This window comes from Marmota flaviventris, chromosome 8 (genome assembly GCF_047511675.1).
Source record: "Marmota flaviventris isolate mMarFla1 chromosome 8, mMarFla1.hap1, whole genome shotgun sequence".
Classification (NCBI taxonomy): domain Eukaryota; kingdom Metazoa; phylum Chordata; class Mammalia; order Rodentia; family Sciuridae; genus Marmota; species Marmota flaviventris.
Window position 1 is genome coordinate 111,965,900 of NC_092505.1, and position 19,543 is coordinate 111,985,442.

A 19,543-nucleotide genomic window follows, 5' to 3' on the forward strand; every position below is an offset into this window, starting at 1 on the left:
CCCCCTTCACGGAAAGCTCAGAAGATTACACGAGTTTATTTTTTATTAATTTAAACTTTGCTTTGGTGAATCTGTGATCTCTCATCTATTTCCCTTTTATTACCATTTGGCCTGTGATGCCCAGTTAAACAGTTATTTTTGTTATTCAAAAACATCCATTGCAGGAGGGGGTAATTCTCAGGGGTTAGGACACTTACTTACCATACTCCTAAGAAGCTTTTCTCCTTAGGAGAAAACGTGTATTCTCCTCTCATTACCATTTGTGGGAGGAGAGCAAGAGTCACTGCTTAATTTTAAATCTTCTCCTAGCTCATTCTGATTCTCACTTAAATGTATGTACGAAATGTTTATTTTGACTGCCCAGCACATTTCCTTTCTTCTGGAACAGGACTGTCCCTCCCTGGATTCTCCTCCTCAGGTGGTGTGATTTAGAAAGGGAGGTGTCATAGTCAGGCCTTGCCTGCCTGGCCCCCTAGGAGTGGTTCAGGCTGGCCTCAGTGAGTTGGTCAAGGGATTGGCATGTAACTCAAGGTGTGCCAAAGAAAGTTATTTCCTGGCATTCTCCTAACTGGAGGTTGGGGGAACAGAAGCAGGCTGTCTTCCTCTTGGTGGCAAAGCTGCCCTGCTATGTGCAGTGGCTGCCAGCTATAAGAGAACGGAGAGCCAGCTTTCACTCATGGCAGATTTGAAGGACTAAGCCTCTCTATGGCCTTCTAGGAGTTCCAAATCAGTAGTTGAGTTTCAAAGCAGCCCTGGTTTCCACTTTGCTCAAACTGTCTACCTCTTCCCTTGGCTGTTGGGTCCCTTCATATTCTAGTAAAACATACACTTTAGAAATAATAACCTGTGTATTCAGAATGTCCGTTAGAACTATTTTAAGTATTAATTTAACTTGCTTTTTCCTCTCTAGAGCTACATATTGCAACATTCTCACTTAAGGACAGCATCGTCCTAATAGCTGTGCAATCTTGTTTGCACAAATCAAATTATTTCACATTTTAGTATTTCCAGTTTTTAAACATTATAAATAAGATTGATGGACAGTATGTACATATGCTAATAAGAACTTTCCAAAAGCTTCCAACGACCTTTCTCTTGGAGCCTTTTTAGTCAGAATTGGGTCACAGGCTCCTTCCTGATTTAATCTCTGGCAAGGGGTAAGGGCTAGTTGAAGTGACTTAATCTGAACTCACTCCTGAACTTGGGTTGATTCACATGTGTTTGGGGACAGGGTAAAGGATCAGGGTAAAGAAATTAGGATTCCTGAAAAAAAAAAAAGGGGTGGGATCAACTGTTCACTACCATAATTTTGAAACTTTTAAGAGGTTTAAAATGTAATAAGTGTACTATTTTTTCCCCTAAGAGTGATGTTTAAGAATGCTAGTTGCTCTACACCCTTGAGAACCAGACTATTATAGTTATTATAATCTCATCTATTTGATAGATCTGATAATAATGCTTGATATTTCATATTAGTAGTTAGTAACATCTTTATGATGATTCCCAACTCCTCAATGGCATTAAAACTTTCTAAAGAGACATAATAAAATGACAAGAAAACTGCTCTACTTTGTTTCCTAGAAATTCATTAGCCACTTAAAATTATAGGCACAGAAATATGAACTTCATCTCAACAAAGGAGATGAAGTTTTGCCAATCACTTACCAAAACAAGCATTGAGTTAATCTTAAGATTCTTCACTAGAGTTCTATGAAAAATTTCAGAAATAAGCAGTAATTTTGTTAAACACACAAACACTAAATTCTACAAAAGTTTTTTAAATGCATAAGGCAGTTATTAATTCTCAGTCTTCGAATGAATTAACATTCATTAAGTATTAGTCATAGGTCAGATTTTGGATACTAAATTTAATGAGGAATTTGGGTAATTTACATTACAGATTAATCTCTTAAAGAGTTATCAGGGCCATATTTAAAAAAAATATTTTTAGTTGTAAACACACAGTAATTTTATTTTTATGTGGTGCTGAGGATCGAACCCAGTGCCTTACACATGCAAGACAAGTGCTTTACCACTGAGCTACAGCCCCAGTCCTCAGGGCCTCACTATAAGAGTATTAAGTTTGCGCCACTAGAGCTTTATTTCTTTTGTTTGAAAACATATTCGTGTAACAGATATCATATTTGTCACATAGTACATTTTTGGATAAAGCTCTTATTGATAGAAAATAGGCCACAAGGAATTAATTTACAATCATCAAATGTTTTGCTGTAGTGTATGAGTTAAAGTTCAAGAGCAGACTTTTTTCATGTAAGGGCCTAACTCATGTCACTGGAGATTTTGTTCAATGACCATATTCTCAAGGCTCATAGATTTTGGGTTGGGCACAGTTTATTCCCACATGGGTGACAAGGCATTTGAACCCCTATGAGAAATGCCATTGAAACACTGTTCCTGTATTTCATTATGTGCTCAGGTTTACACTTAATTTAAATTTATAAATAATCGTTTGTGGTCAAATTCATCTCCACACCAGTTTGGGGGGCTCAAATGTGCAATTTATAAAGCTGTCTAAAACTTTAAATTTGACAGCAGTTATATCTCTGGAAAAAAAAATTCGACCTACATCTTGGTGGGAAGAAAATATATAGGGGTAAGCAAAACAAAGCAAGTGTTCTCATGTTCCGGTTTCCTGAAAACCGGAAGTTGTATGGGAAAATGAGGAAAGTCTAGGACAAAGGTGTTTGCAGATTAGATGCTTTGTGGGTACATACATCTGCTTCGAATCCACGGTAGGCTGATGCCTCACAGGGACTGGTGTGCTGGCAGAGTCAACTAACACGCTATGTGAGGCCCAGGTGCTTCCACTTAGGCCCACATGGAGTCCAAGTGCACTTCTGTGCTCACATGTTGAGCCATGCCCTTGGCCACTTCCATCGTCTGGGTCAAAGTAAACAATAAGTACCATCTGACTGAGTGATGTTTGGAAGGATTCGCAATTAAATGAGACGTTGTCTATGAAGAGCCTGGCAAATACAAAGAGACCAATAAGGTTTTTTTTTTTTTTTTTTTTTAATTTTGCATTTGCATTGGATAGAACCCAGAAATACCAATGAAAGCTGTGGTAGTTTCCAACCTGGGAGGCCTGTTTGCAACCATTTCATTCAAACTTTCAAGGGCACAGAGTTGCACCGTGTCATGGTTCACAGGATGAAAATAAAGTTGGGGTTAATTGTAATTTCTCATGCCCCCTCTGTACAGTCCTGGGGCTTACTTTAAAATTAGCTCTCTTGGGTAGACTTCCTGATATTTTTATCAGACTTGTAAACAAAGTGCCTATCCTCATACTTGCTTTTCACAGGTGGAGGGGAAGGAGAGGAAGGAGCATAAGACAACCTAATGTAATGAGTGTGTCACTGACAAGGCCCTATAGGAAAAATATCTCAGATAAATTCCCTGCAGGAAAAAAAAGCCAGTCATTGTGTTCTCATAAACCAACACAAAGGTCTGTAGGTCATGCAGTTATTCTAGGGTACTTCCTGTACTATCTCCTCCAAAAACTAGAGAGCGTTTTTTTCTTGTAGGGGTCACTGACCTACAGAGGAGAAACAATAAAGGGCCACAAGAGAAGTTAAAAGGAGCTCAATTTGGTTATTACTGGACTAATTTTGTAAGTCACAGTAAAAGTGAAACTGTGCTGACTTAAAAATTAAGAACATAGGCTAGGAGTTCAGCTCCATGGTAGAGTACTTCCACACAAGGGGGCCCACATTGGATGGCCAGTGCAGAAACAAATAATTTAAGAACAGGATGATACTCAACTTTATCCAGTATGCCCAAGGATGGAAATATTTTAAATTGTACTTCAGTTCTAGAATGGCCAATCATGGAGCAGAAAAAGAGAGGTGAGGAAGATAAGAGAGAAACTTGGAAGAGATGGAGAAATTGAGGTAAACAGAGAACCGGGGAAAAAATAACAAAGGACACACTTGGTGGCTTTATTTTTAAAAAATGATTGTGTAGCACTTGTCACATTTGTGTTTTTTTTTTTTTTTTAATTATACTTGTGTTTTTGTTTTTTGCTACCCTTTTAAAAAGGCTACTCTTTATAACTTACCAATTCTCTTTTCCTTTGAAATTCTTACTGGGTCTATCATGGTCCAAGTGAATTTGCTACAATGATGAAAATGTCCTGTGTCTATTCAGTCTTACACAGTAGCCACACCTGACTACTGAGCACCTGAAATGTGGCTAGTGCAATCCAGCAATAGGATTTTAAAATCTACTTCATTTTATCTAAAAGTCACATGTGGATGATTGGAATGTGCAGGTCCAAGGGACATTTACAATGGAAAGAAAAATGGTGTCAAGAAGATGTGCAAATGAATAAGCACAGATGGAATTAAACTAGAGTGAATTATAGCCTTTCAGCCAGATATCTTCCCATCCTTAAAGTGTCATGTACACAAAGCACTCAACAAACATTATACTGCTAATCATTCTGCTGCACATGCTGTACCAAGGTGGTTCTGGTCAATGCTAGACCCCAGTGGTTCCTGAGAGATTATGAAGGCGTTGAGAGACTACTATCACCTAGTGGTGTCACAAGCCATGGTGATGTTTCAATGCAGCTCATTGCTTGGGTTGGTGATGATGCTGAGTGTCAGCACACCTGCTGTGCTTCTAGTCTCCTAACATGTAGTGCACACATGTATAGGACACAACACCAGTTACTTGAAAAAGGCAACAAATGACGCTGTGATGGTTTATGTATTGTTATTCCATACTTAGATTATAATTTAGAATTATTCCTACTCACTAAAAATTTTAACACAGCATAGGTGTTACTTGGGCTCACTTCATGCATTTTGTATTTACCAAGTCTCTAAATCACATCATTTTTTTCTTCTGCTTGACATAAATCGCCTGATGTTTTGTCATTGTGGCCCTAGGAATAATAGGTCGTGCCACAAGAACATATATACAGCATATAGTCTAGGCATGTAATAGGCTACCTGATCTAGGTTGACATAAACACACTCTGTGATATCTTAAGAACAAAATCTGGTCATTAAAAAATGTGAAGCTAGCTCAGAACACAGAGATCTTGTTTTAGGTGTGCAAAGAACTAACTGGATGAATGATTTTTTGTGCCCTACAGCTAAAATTCCCACTGTTATAAAATGAGAACAGTCCCACCCTCACTATCCCTCAAAGAAGCATGAGGTGCATGGATAGCTCTGGAAGTTCTTTGTGCTGTGCTTGATCACTTGGCTGGCAGTTATCTGCATCCGTTCTTTCTTCCATCCTTTAATTACTGCCTATCTTGCCCAGATAAGGAATACTCTTTAAGGAGTGGAAACAAAAGTCAATGTCAGGCAGTGGGGCAAAAGTCAGGTTAAGTGTCGATCTCCTAGACTTTCAGTGCCTGGAGGAATAAGGCTTTCAGGAAGTATTCAGTTCTCCACGCTGTCATTTGCACTAATAAACAGTTATCAACCAGCAGTTTGACCCCTGTACTAGCACTTCTCTGCGTCACTGGAGCACGTCGCTCTCTACAGGTGTCACTCACTTTATTCATAACGACTCAGCCTTATTTTCTTCAACAGTGTCTTTTCTCTACTAGCTAACGTAACTGTTTGCCTGGGTTTCCGGAAGAACTGCCCTTTGGACTCCACAGACTCCTCAAGGAGACCTGGACTGGGAATGCGTCACCAGTTAACCATGTCACTTGCAGGGGCAGCCGAGGTCAGTTACGACCGTCAGCTGGCCGTGGGTACGCAGTGCGGGGCGCCTAGCAGGTGGTCAGCAAGTACCTGTTTTACGAACGCAGGTGTGAAGAAGGGACGCCGGTCACGTGCCGCGGGGGCAGCCTTCTGTACAGAGGCGGGGACCGGGCGTCTCTGCATGGTGGCCGCACTGAGCGCGAGGTCGAGTCCAGGGCGAACGCCACGCCCACGTCCTCGCAGCAGCGCGGCGGCCAGCTTGCCGTGACCCCGTGGCCTCCGCGGCCCGGCTAGGCACAGAGCCCGGCGCGCTGCCTCGTGTGCGGCGGGGCGGGGCCGAAACGAGCGCGGTCAGCAGAAGCGCTCGGCCGCTCTCTCGCGACGCCCGCCGACGCAGCGCTGCGCTTCCGCTTCGGGGCGGCGGAGGCGGGGGTCTGACGTCGCCGCTCTCTGACGTCAGGCCTGCGCGCCGCTGGTCGCCCGGGAGATTGAGCGCCGCGTCCCCGGCGGATGGCGGTCTAGGTGAGAGACGGCGGCGTCCCGCGGCGGCCCGGTCGGGGCCGGGACACGCTTCCGGGGCAGGGGCGGGGGACGCGCGCTCCGCTCTCGCCACCGGGAGCCTTCCGGCCGCGGCGGAGCGGAAGGCGACTCCCCATCGTGCCCTGGGGGCTGCCCCCGCTCCGGGAGGTCCGAGACCTGGCCGCCGCTCTGGCCGCACCGTGGGCGTCGTACCGGGCGGGAGCAGGGGCCCCGCCGACGCTGGAAGTGGGCCCGCAAGGAGAGCAGGTGCCGGAGCACCGCGGCGGAAGGTGTGAGACCCCAGTCAGCGCGCCCGGTGACCGCTTTCCATGTTGCCGGGAGCGCGGGAAGGCGAGCCCTGACTTTCTGGAGAAACGAAGGGTTTGTGAACGCCTTCTCTCTTCCTCTCAGAATGCAAGCAAATCTTTATAAAGACCCAGGAATGCTTTTCTGAGGACCTGGAAGCCATTTCTTTCAAATGCAAACATAAAAAAGAAAAGAAAGGGAAAAAAAAGCAAACATCAAGGAAAACTGAGCCCCTTCTGCTTGACGCCTTAGAAGCTTATTTAGCCAGGACGCCCAACTCTTGGTTGTAACTACCTGCCTATGCTCCTTAGCGTGACGACAATTAGCTAGCACCAATTACCTGGTGGTAATTATAAACAATAATTAAAACTATAAAACAATATATAGCATTAAGTCCTCTTACGTGAGGACAAGTGACCAATTTTCTTGCGACATGTATGTAACGAACACGTGCATGTGTTTTCTTGGCTGTATAAAAAGAATGGGATTCTTTGTAGTCTCTTCACCAGATTGGCTGTGAGGAGCACTGAAATCTAGCTAAATGCTTCTTCAGTAATAAAACTTTTCTTTCTGCATTGTGGAGTTTTCTGGCTTGACAGAATATCTTATTTTTAGATTTTTCCTCAGTAATCAGAACCTGCCCATTCCTTCCATTGGTATAGTAAGGCCCTAAATTGGGATAGATTCATAAGTGATGAAGGTAACCTCTGCCAGTGCCTCTTGTTTGCATTATCGCTCAGATCCGGGATCTTAAATACTTTTATGAGTAATATTTAAAAAGATTTAGTAGGTCATTTTAGGAAGAAATGAATGAAATTGAAGATGTTACCATTTTATTTTACTAATAATGAGTCCACTATAAAATAGCAGAAATGAAAATAATGAACCTTACAGTCTTCGGCCAAATGACTGACGGTCTGCCAGACTTCAGGTTAGGTAGTTGGCCATTAAGTTTACTGTTATGCTTGACCTGGGTTAACTTTACGAACCACATATAGTGTTATGTTTTATATGAGAAGACTATTCATTAGTTACTTGTTTTACATAGCAACTCACTGAAAAGAGAAATGTTTGTGCTAACTGGGGATGAAGAATCCTCTTTTCAACCAGTGGTTGCATGCTTTACAAAAATAATGCCACAGCAGGATTTTATTTATTGATTGATTTGTCAACTACAATTTTCCTGCTATCCTTATTGTGGTTGGAGTTGTTCTCTCTGATAGCGCTCTGTGTGTTTCCTGTCTCTTTTGTCAAAATCCTTCCCTGACCAGAGGCAGAAATCCTCAATAAGTATCCACTAAATTCCTGCCCTACCTAACAGACAAGACATTTTTTTTCCCCCTGAACTCTTAGATTGCTCTTGTCCCTAACTCAGGACACCTTCTGTGCTGTGGAATCCTTTGCTGGTGTCATCTGACTTTCCACATCTTCCCCTTCTTTTTTTTTTTTTTAAAGAGAGAGAGAGACAGAGAAAGAGAGAGAGAGAGAATTTTTTAATATTTATTTTTTTAGATTTTGGCGGACACAACATCTTTGTATGTGGTGCTGAGGATCGAACCCGGGCTGCACGCATGCCAGGCAAGCGCGCTACCGCTTGAGCCATATCCCCAGCCCCACATCTTCCCCTTCTTAACTGCTTAGATATATATGAACAACTGTCACTCAGATTGGACTAGCTGCCCTTTCTCCATATTTGGGAAGGATTAAAGAAATAAAAAGAATGTGAAATGCTCCATTCATCCTCTGTGGTTTTATGAAAGTAGTGCTAGAGATTCTTATTGAATTTTTTTTTTTTTAAATTTAGTTGTAGGTGGGCACAATACCTTTTATTTTATTTATTTTTTTAGGTGGTACTGAGGATTGTATTCAGTGCCTCAAATGTGCTAGGCAAGTTTTCTCTACCACTGAGCCACAATCCCAGCCCTAGAATTTTTTTTATTAGAAAATAAAAATCTGTTACAAGTAAAATATCTTTATGAAATTATAGAAATGTCCATCTTAAGTAAAACTGGCACTTGGCTTCTGATACTTTGATGACTTTTGAGTGCTTATGTGCCCATTTAATCTGGTAATTAAATATTGTTTCTGTACTTCATCAGTTTAAATGCTAATGGAGAAAACCCAAGTTGTACCTTCAACACTTAATTGATGAAACAAACATCTGTTGAAACAGTTATCCATCTCCCAAAACTTCTAAGAATTTATAAATCATCTTAATTTTCAATTTTCACATTATTTTATTTCTGACTATTGCCATCAATGTCTTTAGACTATTTTGCTTCAGAACTCTGAATTTTGGGAAATTATGGATCGTCACATTCCCATGCATGCTTTACCTGAAGAAATCCAAAAGGTATGATGTTATATTTTGTTATTACAACATAACATTAGAAACATTTTACCAATTAAATAATTCTAAAACACAGGGGAGTGACCTTAAAGGTTTTTAATTTTGTTTACAGAATCTTCAGTGAGTTGGTGGAATGGGAGAGGAAATAAGCACAGTGGACAGAACTGTAGAATTCAATTCAGTGCAAATAATATATGTTCCTCTAAAAGAAGACAAATAATTCCAGTGCAATACTTAACCAGGTGGTTGTGGAGCCCTAGTGAAAATTAGAAATGCCCATGTTCATAACTTCTTACGATGCTAAGTTTGTCTCTATGTAGTGCCCTTACTTTTTTTTTTTTTTTTTTGTTCTAGGGATTGAACCCAGGGACGCTTAACCTCTGAGCCAAATACCCAGCCCTTTTTATATTTTATGTATAGCTAGGATCTTGCTAAGTTGCTTAGGGCCTTGATAAGTTGCTGAGGCAAGTTGCTGAGGCTGGCTTTGAACTCGGGATCCTCCTGCCTTAGCCTCCCAGGATGCTAGGATTACAGGCATGTGCCACTGCACTGGTGCTTACGTTGATTTTTGACATGTACTGTGTGCCAGGCACTGTATTAAGCCCTTTGATGTGTATCACACATTTAATCTGGATAGCAATCCATTCTTCACTGTTGCTATGCTATTATCATCCCTGTTAGGTCACATCTGTCCTTAGGCAAAAGCATTTCTTACATATTTAGTTTGAATAATTTTCTAAATATTTTTGGAAAATTATCGACATTGTGAGTTTAAACTTCAGACCTTAGCTATTATTAATCATATAGGTTTTTCAATAAATTACAGGCAACTCTTAAATAATTGATTTATTACCTTTTAAATGGAAATTACAGTCAGCTGTCAGATATGCTTTGGTCCATTGTGCATGTTGCTTTGAGCTGCCTGTTTTTATTCTTACTGCATGTCCTTCAGATTTGTATAAACTGCAAATCAGCAGAAATTCTAAGGAAAGTCCAGTTATAAAAAAATCATATAAATTGTCGCACCTAGTTTTTGAAGTTAAGTGTAAAGTGGTGAGCATGGGGAGCACTTAGCTGGGCTTCTGCTCATCTGAGAAATGGTGTTTGCAGACATGGAATGTCCTTGCCTGAACTGAGTTCCCTCCACATGTAGAATACTTGGAGGTTTAAAAAGCCCCAAAACAAAACAAAACAAAATCTACAAAGGTCATAATCACTTCAGATCCTAATCACCTGTCAAAAAGAAGATATAAAGTGACATTAGAATAATCCTCTGGAGCTGGAGTTGTAGCTCAGTGGTAGAGCGCTTCCTCGCATGTGACAGGCCTGGGTTCGATCCTCACCATCACATAATAAATAAATAAATAAAGGTATTGTGTCCATCTACAACAACAACAATAAAATTTTAAAATTAACCCTCTGTTAGACAGTATGTGATTTAAGTTCCATATTACTAGTCCCTGTTAAGAGAATGGAGAAGGTGGAAAGAAGAATCCTGAATATTCGGGTAGTCAAAGGGCAGCTTTATATAGGACATGGAACTGTGTTACTGGTCCTTGGAGGATATATCTGTAGGCCAAAGGCACAGAAACTTTCTGGTGAGAAAAAGATAGCCAGGCTAGACAATGTGTAATAACTTTAGTGCTTTGAATGCATAAAACATTTATTTTAATGAGTTGAAGAGTGTATGTTCTCTTGGGCACTTTAAATTGTTTTAAAAATGCCAAAACCAAGCATTTTATGAATCTGTAGTTAGACTCTAAAGCAGGAATGGCCAGCAGCTGTTGAGGCAGTGCAGAGAAATAGGGACACCTGGAGGGGCTCAGCTGCCCACTTCCCTGGACAAGTGTGCTGGTTGTAGCTTTCATCCTACCCAGTCTTTAGAACTTGAAATCTTCCGGCCTAAGTTAGACACATTTATACAAAAAGTATTTGTTATGCTTGTTATATATATGGATGCTTGATTATAAATCAGCCGAAATGTGTTCATGCTTCCCAAAGCTTATAAAAATAGTTTTTAAAAATAAACATTTGTTTTCCATAACTTCTTACTTATGTTTGATTTGTCTACATTGTCCATAATTTAATTGCCTAGTTATTGGGCAATATATCTATTTAGTCAGCTTGCATATATTACTTTATACAGAACCATGTAAAATATATGGATATACAGGTTGAGCATCCCTAATTTGAAATCCAAGATGCTGCAAAATTCAAAACTTTTTGAAGGCCAATACGATGTTATAATTGAAAATTCCGTACCACAAAACTTTGTTTCAAGCACATTAAATATATTGTATAAAAATTATCTTATGACGTCATAAAAGGTAAATATGAAATCTAAATGAATTATTTATTTAGACTTTAGTTCCAAGATCACTGTTATGGTTTGGATCTGGAATATCCCCCAGAATCTCATGTGTTGAAGATTTAGTCCCAAAACAGCAGTGTCCAGGGGTGGTACTTTTGGGAGATGATTGGATCATGAGTACTGTAACCTAATCAGTGGATTAATCTATTTAGTGGATTAACAATTTAAATGGATTACTGGGAGGAGGTGAAAACTGTAGGTCATGGGGCATGGTTAGAGGAAGTAGGTCACTGGGGGTATACCCTTTGGGTCTGTGTCTTGTCCCTCTCCGCCCCCCCCCCCCCCAAGCATTTCTCTTCCACCATGATGTTCTTCCTCATTTCAAGCACAGCGCAATGGATCCAGCCAGCTATTGATTAAAACCTGTGACACTCTGAGCCAAAATAAATTTTTCCTCCTTAAAGTTATTTGTGTCAAGTATTTTTGTTCACAACAATGAAAAGCTAACAATCTCATTATTTGTGTGTACTTATACCCACGTCTGAAAAAGATGGAATCTGAAATACTTCTGGTCCCTAGCATTTTACATAAGGGATAATTGGCCTGTATAGATTATAGTGGTATCAGGGACATTTCAGATTAGAACCAATGCATTTTTAAGATGAAGAAAAATAATATTTTCCACAATGGCTTGGAAAATGTGCTTTATTTCCTTATTGGAGAAAAAAAAATCGAGTTGGGTGTATCTGTGTGGTGATGGGTCTATTAAAGCTGTTCCCCCATTCTTTCCTGTTCTTGTGTTAAACTTTTTGTGTCACTGTATGTTGACTTCTCTTTCTAGAGAAACCCCTCCTTGTGCTTTCTTTCTGGCAGAGGCAAGGAAGTGTAGTGTAGGGGCAGAGAGGAGGAGGTGAGGGGCCTTTCTTATTTATTTTTTCTACTTTTGTTATGTGATATGGAAATATGGATGGTTGACGCTTTAGAATGCAAAAATGGTTGTATTACATTATACTGTTTTTTAGCAAAATAAGTAGTGGGGAAAGGAGAATTGCAAGAAAATGTGAAGAAGTTAAGGAATGATGATAAGCTTCAGTTGGAGAATCCGCCACCTGCCTAGGAGGCAGATTGTTAAATCACCCTCCCCTGGTCACATATCTCAAGGGAACCTTAGGAAAGAAGACATGAGATAACCTTTGACTTCATTTCCTGGGTCTTTTTGCTTTTTATCATGATGTTTGACCAAACACAGAACTTCTAGAACTTCCATCCTCTTGCCTGGCTGAAGATGTAAGAGGCCATTGACTAGACAGGAAGGCCACTCTTGTCCCCTTTGTCTACTGCTGGATTGTACATTTCTGTTCTGTCTTTACTTAGACCATATCTCCAGATCTGCTCTTCTGTGGTCTGTGCAGATTCCTATCTCTCTGACCTCAGGTGATCAGCAGTGATGCTGGAATATTCGTCCCTCATTCTGAAAGCAGAGTACAGTATCATTCTAAGTTTAAACAATTCATAATTTAAAACTAAAGTAATATAGGTCAGCCAAGTAATGATTCATTATCTCTCCCCTTCATGAATATCAGTTCACTTTAGAGACATGTGAAGTCCTCTTTTTAGAAAAAAACGAGTGAACAATTTTCCTTTGGCTATTTTTGCTGGGGTTCACAGGAGCAGCCAACACAACAGTAGCAAACTAGTAGAAAATTCAGTTCATTTGCACAAGCAAAATTGATCTCTTATTTTTAAAATGGTGACAAAATGAAGGCTTGTTATAGGATTTTAGTTTTAGGAGATCTTTCTTACCACATGACACAGTGAAATAAAGAGACCAGAATTGTTTATTTTGCACAATAGAAGTGGTGGTGCAGGACTGCAGAGCACACTGTTCCTTCTGGGTAGCAATCCCTTTCCCCAGCACAAACAGCTCATTCTGTCCTGTTTCAGTAATTTTAGTACTTTGGAACTTTAAAATTTATTCAGAATAACAGTTTTATATTTCCAAGCACAGATTGTCATTGCCAGAAAAAATAAACTTGATTTTCCAGGTCATTTTGGGCCATAGTGGCTAAGTTCAGATTTTGTGTTAAATGAGAGTAGTGGAAAACAGAAAATGGTCATGGAAATGTTAGACCATACATCCTGGAAAGTGGAGATATATGTGTATTTCTCTGTGTGGTATATTTTTAAGCAACTGTAGTTTTAAAACTTAATGACAAAAATGTAGTTATGAATTTGGAGAGATTGTTCACCTAATGTTTTGATCCAAAATAGTTCAGTAGGAAAAACAGTTTGTTTCCAGAATATTATTATGAGTCGTGAAAATTTTGTCAGTTTGTAGTCAAAACTACTTTTGCCAGCTGGCCATAGAAGAGCATGAAGTTTACTAAGGTTTTCTAACAGAAAAGTAGGCATTGGGGGAAATATACTTTGGAAGCATATTTATGTAGATGTAAGTGTGTCATGTGTAATTATAGATTATGAAGCCTGATAGTGCTCATCAAAATATCTTTTTAAATTAATTTATGGTATTTTAATCCCAGATTGATTTATTTTTATTTTTATTATTTGAATATTAAGCTTATTTTAAGATAATTGTAGGTTCATTTGCAGTTGTATGAAATCATACCTTGTATCCTTTCCTCGGCTTTCCCTGGGGTAACACTTGGCAAAACTAAAGAATAGTGTCACTTCCAGGATACTGACGATGGCTACAGCACAGTGGTTCCTCATGTGCCCTTCCTTTTCTAGCTGTATTCTCTACCGCATTCCCGGTAGCTCCCCCAGTCTTCTTCCCTCCCTCCAGCCCAGGGCACTACCTTGGAACACTGATCTGAGGTTAAGTCATTTTGTTCTTTCAATAATGTTATTTAAATACAGTTCTGCATTTTGTAACCTTTTAGGATTGACTTCTTTTTACTCTGGAGCTTCATGTGGGTTATTGTTTATATTATTAGTTTATTTATTTTTATTGCTAGGTGGTATTCCATGTTGGGAGCACACCAATTTTTTCATTCACCTGCTGAAGAGTATCCGTGTTTCTTCTGGGTTTTGTCTGTTACATATAAAGCTGCTATGAACATTTGTTTATGGGGCTGTATGTTTTCATTCTCCTAGGATAAATGTCTAAGAGATTAATTGATAGGTTGTATGGTAGTTACATGTCGGGTTTTTTAAGATACTGCTAAGTCATTGCAGAGTGGCTATACCATTTTACACTCTTACCTGCAGTAGGTGAACAATCCAGCTTCTCCATGTTTTTGCTGGCATTTGAAGCTGTCACTAGTGAGCAGTGATAGATGTTGTGGTTTTAATTTGCATTTTCCTGTGGCTAGTAATGTTGATTCTCTTATCTTGTGCTTATTTGGCATTGTATATTCTCCTCTGTGAAGTGTCTTCTCATGAATCTTTTGCTCATTTTTTTAATTGGACTTTTTTAAACTGTTGAGTCTTGAGAATTTTTTACATAATGTAGGTACTGATCAGAATATGGTTTGATAATATTTTCTCATGGTCTATAGCTTTTTGTCATTTTCACAGTTTTTAATTATTATTTTTTTTGCAAAGCAAAAGTGTTTCATTTTGATGAAGTCCAGGTTATTAAATTTTCCATTTATGGGTCATGCTTTTGGTATCAAGAAGTTTTTTTTATAAGTATAAATGGAATGTTATTGCACCAAATTAACACATTTCAATACATAAATTTTTAGAAGTGTAAGAACTTTTTTTTAATATTTTTCAGTTTTCAGTGGACACAACATCTTTTTTTAAATTTTATTTTATTATTTTTATGTGGTGCTGAGGATCGAACCCAGCGCCCAACGCATGCCAGGCGAGGGTGTTACCACTTGAGCCACATTCCCAGCCCTGTAAGAACTTTTTGACTAGTTTAGATCCAAAGTATTTCTCCTGTTCCTTTTCTAAAATCTTACTTTTATGTTTTACATGGTTCATTTTGAATGTACTCTTGCAACTAGGCATGAGGTATAGGTCCTTTTATTTATTTATTTTAACCTATGACTAGCCAATTGTACAAGCACATTTGTTGAAAAGGCTATCTTTCCTTCATTAAATTTCTTTTGTACCTTTAAAAAAATCAGTTTGGCATATTTATATAGCTTCATTTCTAGGTTTTGTATTCTGGTCCATCAATGTATGTTCTTTTCCTTCTGTCAGAACCATACAGTCTAGATTACTATACAATATATCTTAAAATCAGATAGAGTGATCCCTCTCATTTTATTATTCTTTTTTTTTAATTTCAGGATTGTTTTGGCTATTCTAGTTCCTTTGACTTTCTATCTCCTCCTCTTATCATTATTATTATTATTATTATTATTATTATTTTGTGCTGGGGATTGAACCTGGGATGTTCTATCACTGAGCTACTTTCCCAGTCCTTTTTATTTTTAATTTTGAGACAGAGTCTTGCTAAGTTGCCTGGAACTTCCAGTCCTCCTGCCTCAACCTCTCAGTTGCTGGGATTATAGGCATGTGGCACTATACCTGCTTCCATATAAATTTGAGAATAATTATAACTGTATCTACAAAGCATCTTGCTGGGATTCTTGTAGGAATTGAATAATACCTACAAGAATTTTTTAATTGTAATATTTTGAGTTTTCCAACCCATAAACAGAGCATGTCTTTCCATTTATTTGGATCTTCAGTTTATTTCATTAGCATTTTGTTGTTTTCAGCATGTAAATCCTGTGCATATTTTGTTAGTTCTACACCTAAGTATTGAATTTTTTTTTGAGCAGTTGTAGTTGTTATTTTGTTATTTATTTATGCTGTGCTGGCCTCAAACCTTGGGCCTTTAGCGTTGCTAGTCGAGCACCCACTGCTGAGCTACATCCCCAGCCCTGAGGTCTGTATTTTAATTTCAGTGTTTTTGTGCTCATTGGAAATATATATAAGAACAATTAATTTTTCTACATGTACCTGAGTCATGCGGCCTTGCTAAACTACTAATTCTAAGTTTTGTTATAGATTCTGTGGAATTTTTTATGTAGACAATCATGTCATCTCAAATGGGGACAGTTTTATTTCTTCCTTCCAATATGTATGCCCTTTATTTCCCCTTCCTTCTTGCTTTAGCTACAACTTCCAATAGCCTGTTGAACAAGGGCAGTGAGAGTAGACATCTTTGCCTTTTTCCCAATCTTAGGGGAAAAGCACCTTAGACTCAGTATTAATAGAAGGTAGCTGTAGGTTCTTTGGATACTGCTTTTTGCTGGTTTGATTTTTAAATTGGTGCAGCAAGTTAACTTAATAAAGAGGAGCAGTCCTGATGGCCTAGAAAATGGTCAGGTGGTTTGTGTGACTAATGGCTCCAAGGGTTTATTGTCCTCTCTCAAAATTTTTCTGCCACTCTGAATGAAATTTAGTAGTCAAACCCTTATTGTTTTGAATAAAGGCATTTAAAAAAATGAAAAAATCTCTTAAAAGGCCTAAGGTTTTCTAGTGCTGTCACTCTTACCTTTGTGCATAGTTTGTTTCTTTTCTCCTTATCCAAGCATAGAAGGCATGGGATGGGTGGGAGAAGAAAGGAGGCACAGATTTTGGAACAAACAGTGCCTCAGCTGGGCACCAGGGGGGTGCTAAGTGCCTTTTCTAGCTGAAGTACAGACAGGACTCCCAAAAAGGACCTGAAGCTTAACTTAACCTTTTAAAAAGTTGACATGATTTTTATATTAAATAACTATAATTTGAAAAGTACAAAGACTGCATTTGGGAGGTTTGTTTTGTAATTTGTTTCCCAATGACTCTGCATTTGTTAATGCCGCCTCCAAAGTGCACATTGTAGCAGCAGAAGCAGTCTGCTAATGATAGCCCTTTTGTCAAGAATGACAGCGTATCATTATTTTACTTTCAAAATGAGGAGATGATATAACACCACGTTATAAGAATGAAGCACAAATTATATTTCACAAAAAAACAGCTTTTACTTTCTTCATTTGGAAACATAATTACAATATTTCATATCTTCTCAAGTCTCACAAAAATGTCCTAAGTAATTTAGCCCATATAGACACTAAAAATTTAAAAAGGTTATTACATTTTTTGTTTGCAATTTTGCTTATAGAAAATTATTTTCAATTTAATGGCGTTGTGTGCAGTACCCTTACCATAGTTCATCTGGGGGTTCTGGTTTCCCCAGCTGAAGTCTGGAGACCATTCTTGTGGAACTATTATTATAGTTTTATTGTTTTGATTTCTAGATCATAATGAATATCATTTTTTTTCTTTTTTTGCTGAACTTCTAGAAAACCTCTGAAATGATTGCCTCACTTATTTCAACTTTTCGTCTTTTGATAGCTATGATTAATATTATTTATTCTAATAGCTTTCACAACGTGAAGTTTAAACTATTTCTGTTTTGTGCATCAAACTACAAATATATTCTGTCCTTTAAGGATTTTCTTTAGATTAAGGATAAGGCCCTTTTTTTAAGATGCGGGCAAGAACTGTGATTAGTAAGCAAAGGTTAAGGAGGAAAGTGTTTTGGAGTAAGCAATATAATTTTCAAATTGATGAGGAGGAACCAAAACTCTAGATGGGCAAAGGAATTATGATAAAAATACCCATCTGCTCTGAATTAATTGAGATCTCTTTACCCGGGTGAATTATTTTCCTGGGAGATGATAGTGGCTTTGAATGGGATCACAGAACCACTCTTTATTATCTTTGAGGACTCGTAGAAAGAGAATAGTACATAAACCCTGTTCCATGTATGAAATGCCTATAAATTATAATCAGTGAGCTTAATTTCAATTCCATACAAGATTTTAGAATAGATTGTTAAAAGGTGGTTTGTGAGGCTATATTACCCAAAATGGTAACTCTTGGACCAATTTTATATTAACAGGCAGCAGGTAGGTCTTGCCATTTCATTTTTTAAGACCCAGTAACTGTATTAGACATAGAATACATGGACTCTGTGAAGATACTTGATAAAGTTTGTAATATTCTTGAAGAAAGTGTGAAGAATTTTAGGCTGTTTATGAAGATAACTGGGTAGTTTAACAATCAGATGAAGAGTTGTACCTGGAATGGACTGAGTAATGGATCAGTGTTCGCCAGGGTGATATGACATGCTATGAAATTCTAGCCTCAGTGTTTTCATATCAGTGTTTCTAAATCAAAGCAATAGGTGGATAAAATGACTTATAAGGATCAAACTTGCAAAAGACACAAAGCTGAGAATTTTCTGGATGCCAAACTTAACAAATAAAGGTTGAATCTAGATATATATCTCATGGTCTATGATCTCTCTATATGTTTAAGATTATATAAGAGAGATATTTACATTTATAGTTCTGTACTTGGATCTGAAAAGCTGAATGCTCACATCATAGAATGGGAAGTATTAATTTCAAGGAAGATGTAGCTTAATGTGGAAAAGAGAATAGTAGAAGAAGATTGGGCATGGATCCCAAGACAGCCAGGTCTTAAGAAGGACTAAGCAGGGAACTGAAAAGTCACTAGGCATAAGACAGTGACTGATTCCATTTTTGCTTTCTCTCTTTGGAGCCACAGTGTTGCGTTGGCTTCTCTGTGCATTCGTCTGTTCATTCTTCCGTCTCATTCAAGTACTGTGGCTTACTCTAGGTCTTGCACATGACCCTCTCCCTTATGGTTACTGCAAGGGTAACCCAAATGCTTGACTCATCAACACTTACAGACATAGTGGCTTATCCCAGCCTAGAGCTTGGTTCCTTTGGGTCCAGTGTCTAATTCTGGTTCATGAATCAACCATGGCTAGGCTGGATGGGTAGACAGAGTCTTAGTCACATTCCCGCCCAGAACAGCCAAGGCTGTGGAAAGTGGTATCAGTGAGAAGGAAATGATTGGCATATTCCGTATAATGAGACATGAGGTTTGCACTGTAGTATTTTTTTTTAAAATTGTTTATCATAAAAGTTAGTTGCAGTACATAATAGCAACATAAAATTGCTAAAAGTAAAATGACCAATGTATTCTAGGGTAGTATTTGAAGATATTAGTAATGATATTACTACTGAGACTTTAGAATAAGGGATGTTTGAGTCCTCTCTTATTGTGTTATAAGACCAAAATATTCAATTCTGAAATATTCAGTTCTGAACAACATACTTTGAAATGCATAGAACCTTTAAACACACTCAGAAAATTATCGGGAATGAGAAAGAACTTCAGAAACATTGTATGTGGGAAGCAGTTAAAGGGATTGGAGGTGTTGATCTGGAGAAGCAAAAGCATGACATATTCCAATTAGCTGTCTTCAAATGTTACAGAGACCTTGGTGTGAAAGGCTGTTGGTGTCTGGGGACGTTCTGCATGGTTACTAGGGGGTACAAGGATTAGTGTATGCTCTGGGGTGGCAGATTT

At 38.6% G+C, this 19,543-nt stretch overlaps 1 protein-coding gene across 8 annotated transcripts in view; it reads left to right on the forward strand.

Moving 5' to 3' along the window:
* The first annotated feature begins 6,161 nt into the window (after positions 1-6,161).
* Lekr1 (leucine, glutamate and lysine rich 1) overlaps positions 6,162-19,543 on the forward strand; it is a 179,879-nt gene continuing 166,497 nt past the window's right edge. For 5 of the 8 annotated variants that reach the window (XM_071615558.1, XM_071615554.1, XM_071615559.1 and 2 more), the window contains exons 1-2: positions 6,219-6,587; positions 8,782-8,865. In XM_071615558.1, coding sequence (XP_071471659.1) covers positions 8,818-8,865 — 48 coding nt within the window. In that variant the 5' untranslated portion in view covers positions 6,219-6,587; positions 8,782-8,817. The other 3 variants (XM_071615555.1, XM_071615556.1, XM_071615557.1) reach the window with 3 other exon arrangements.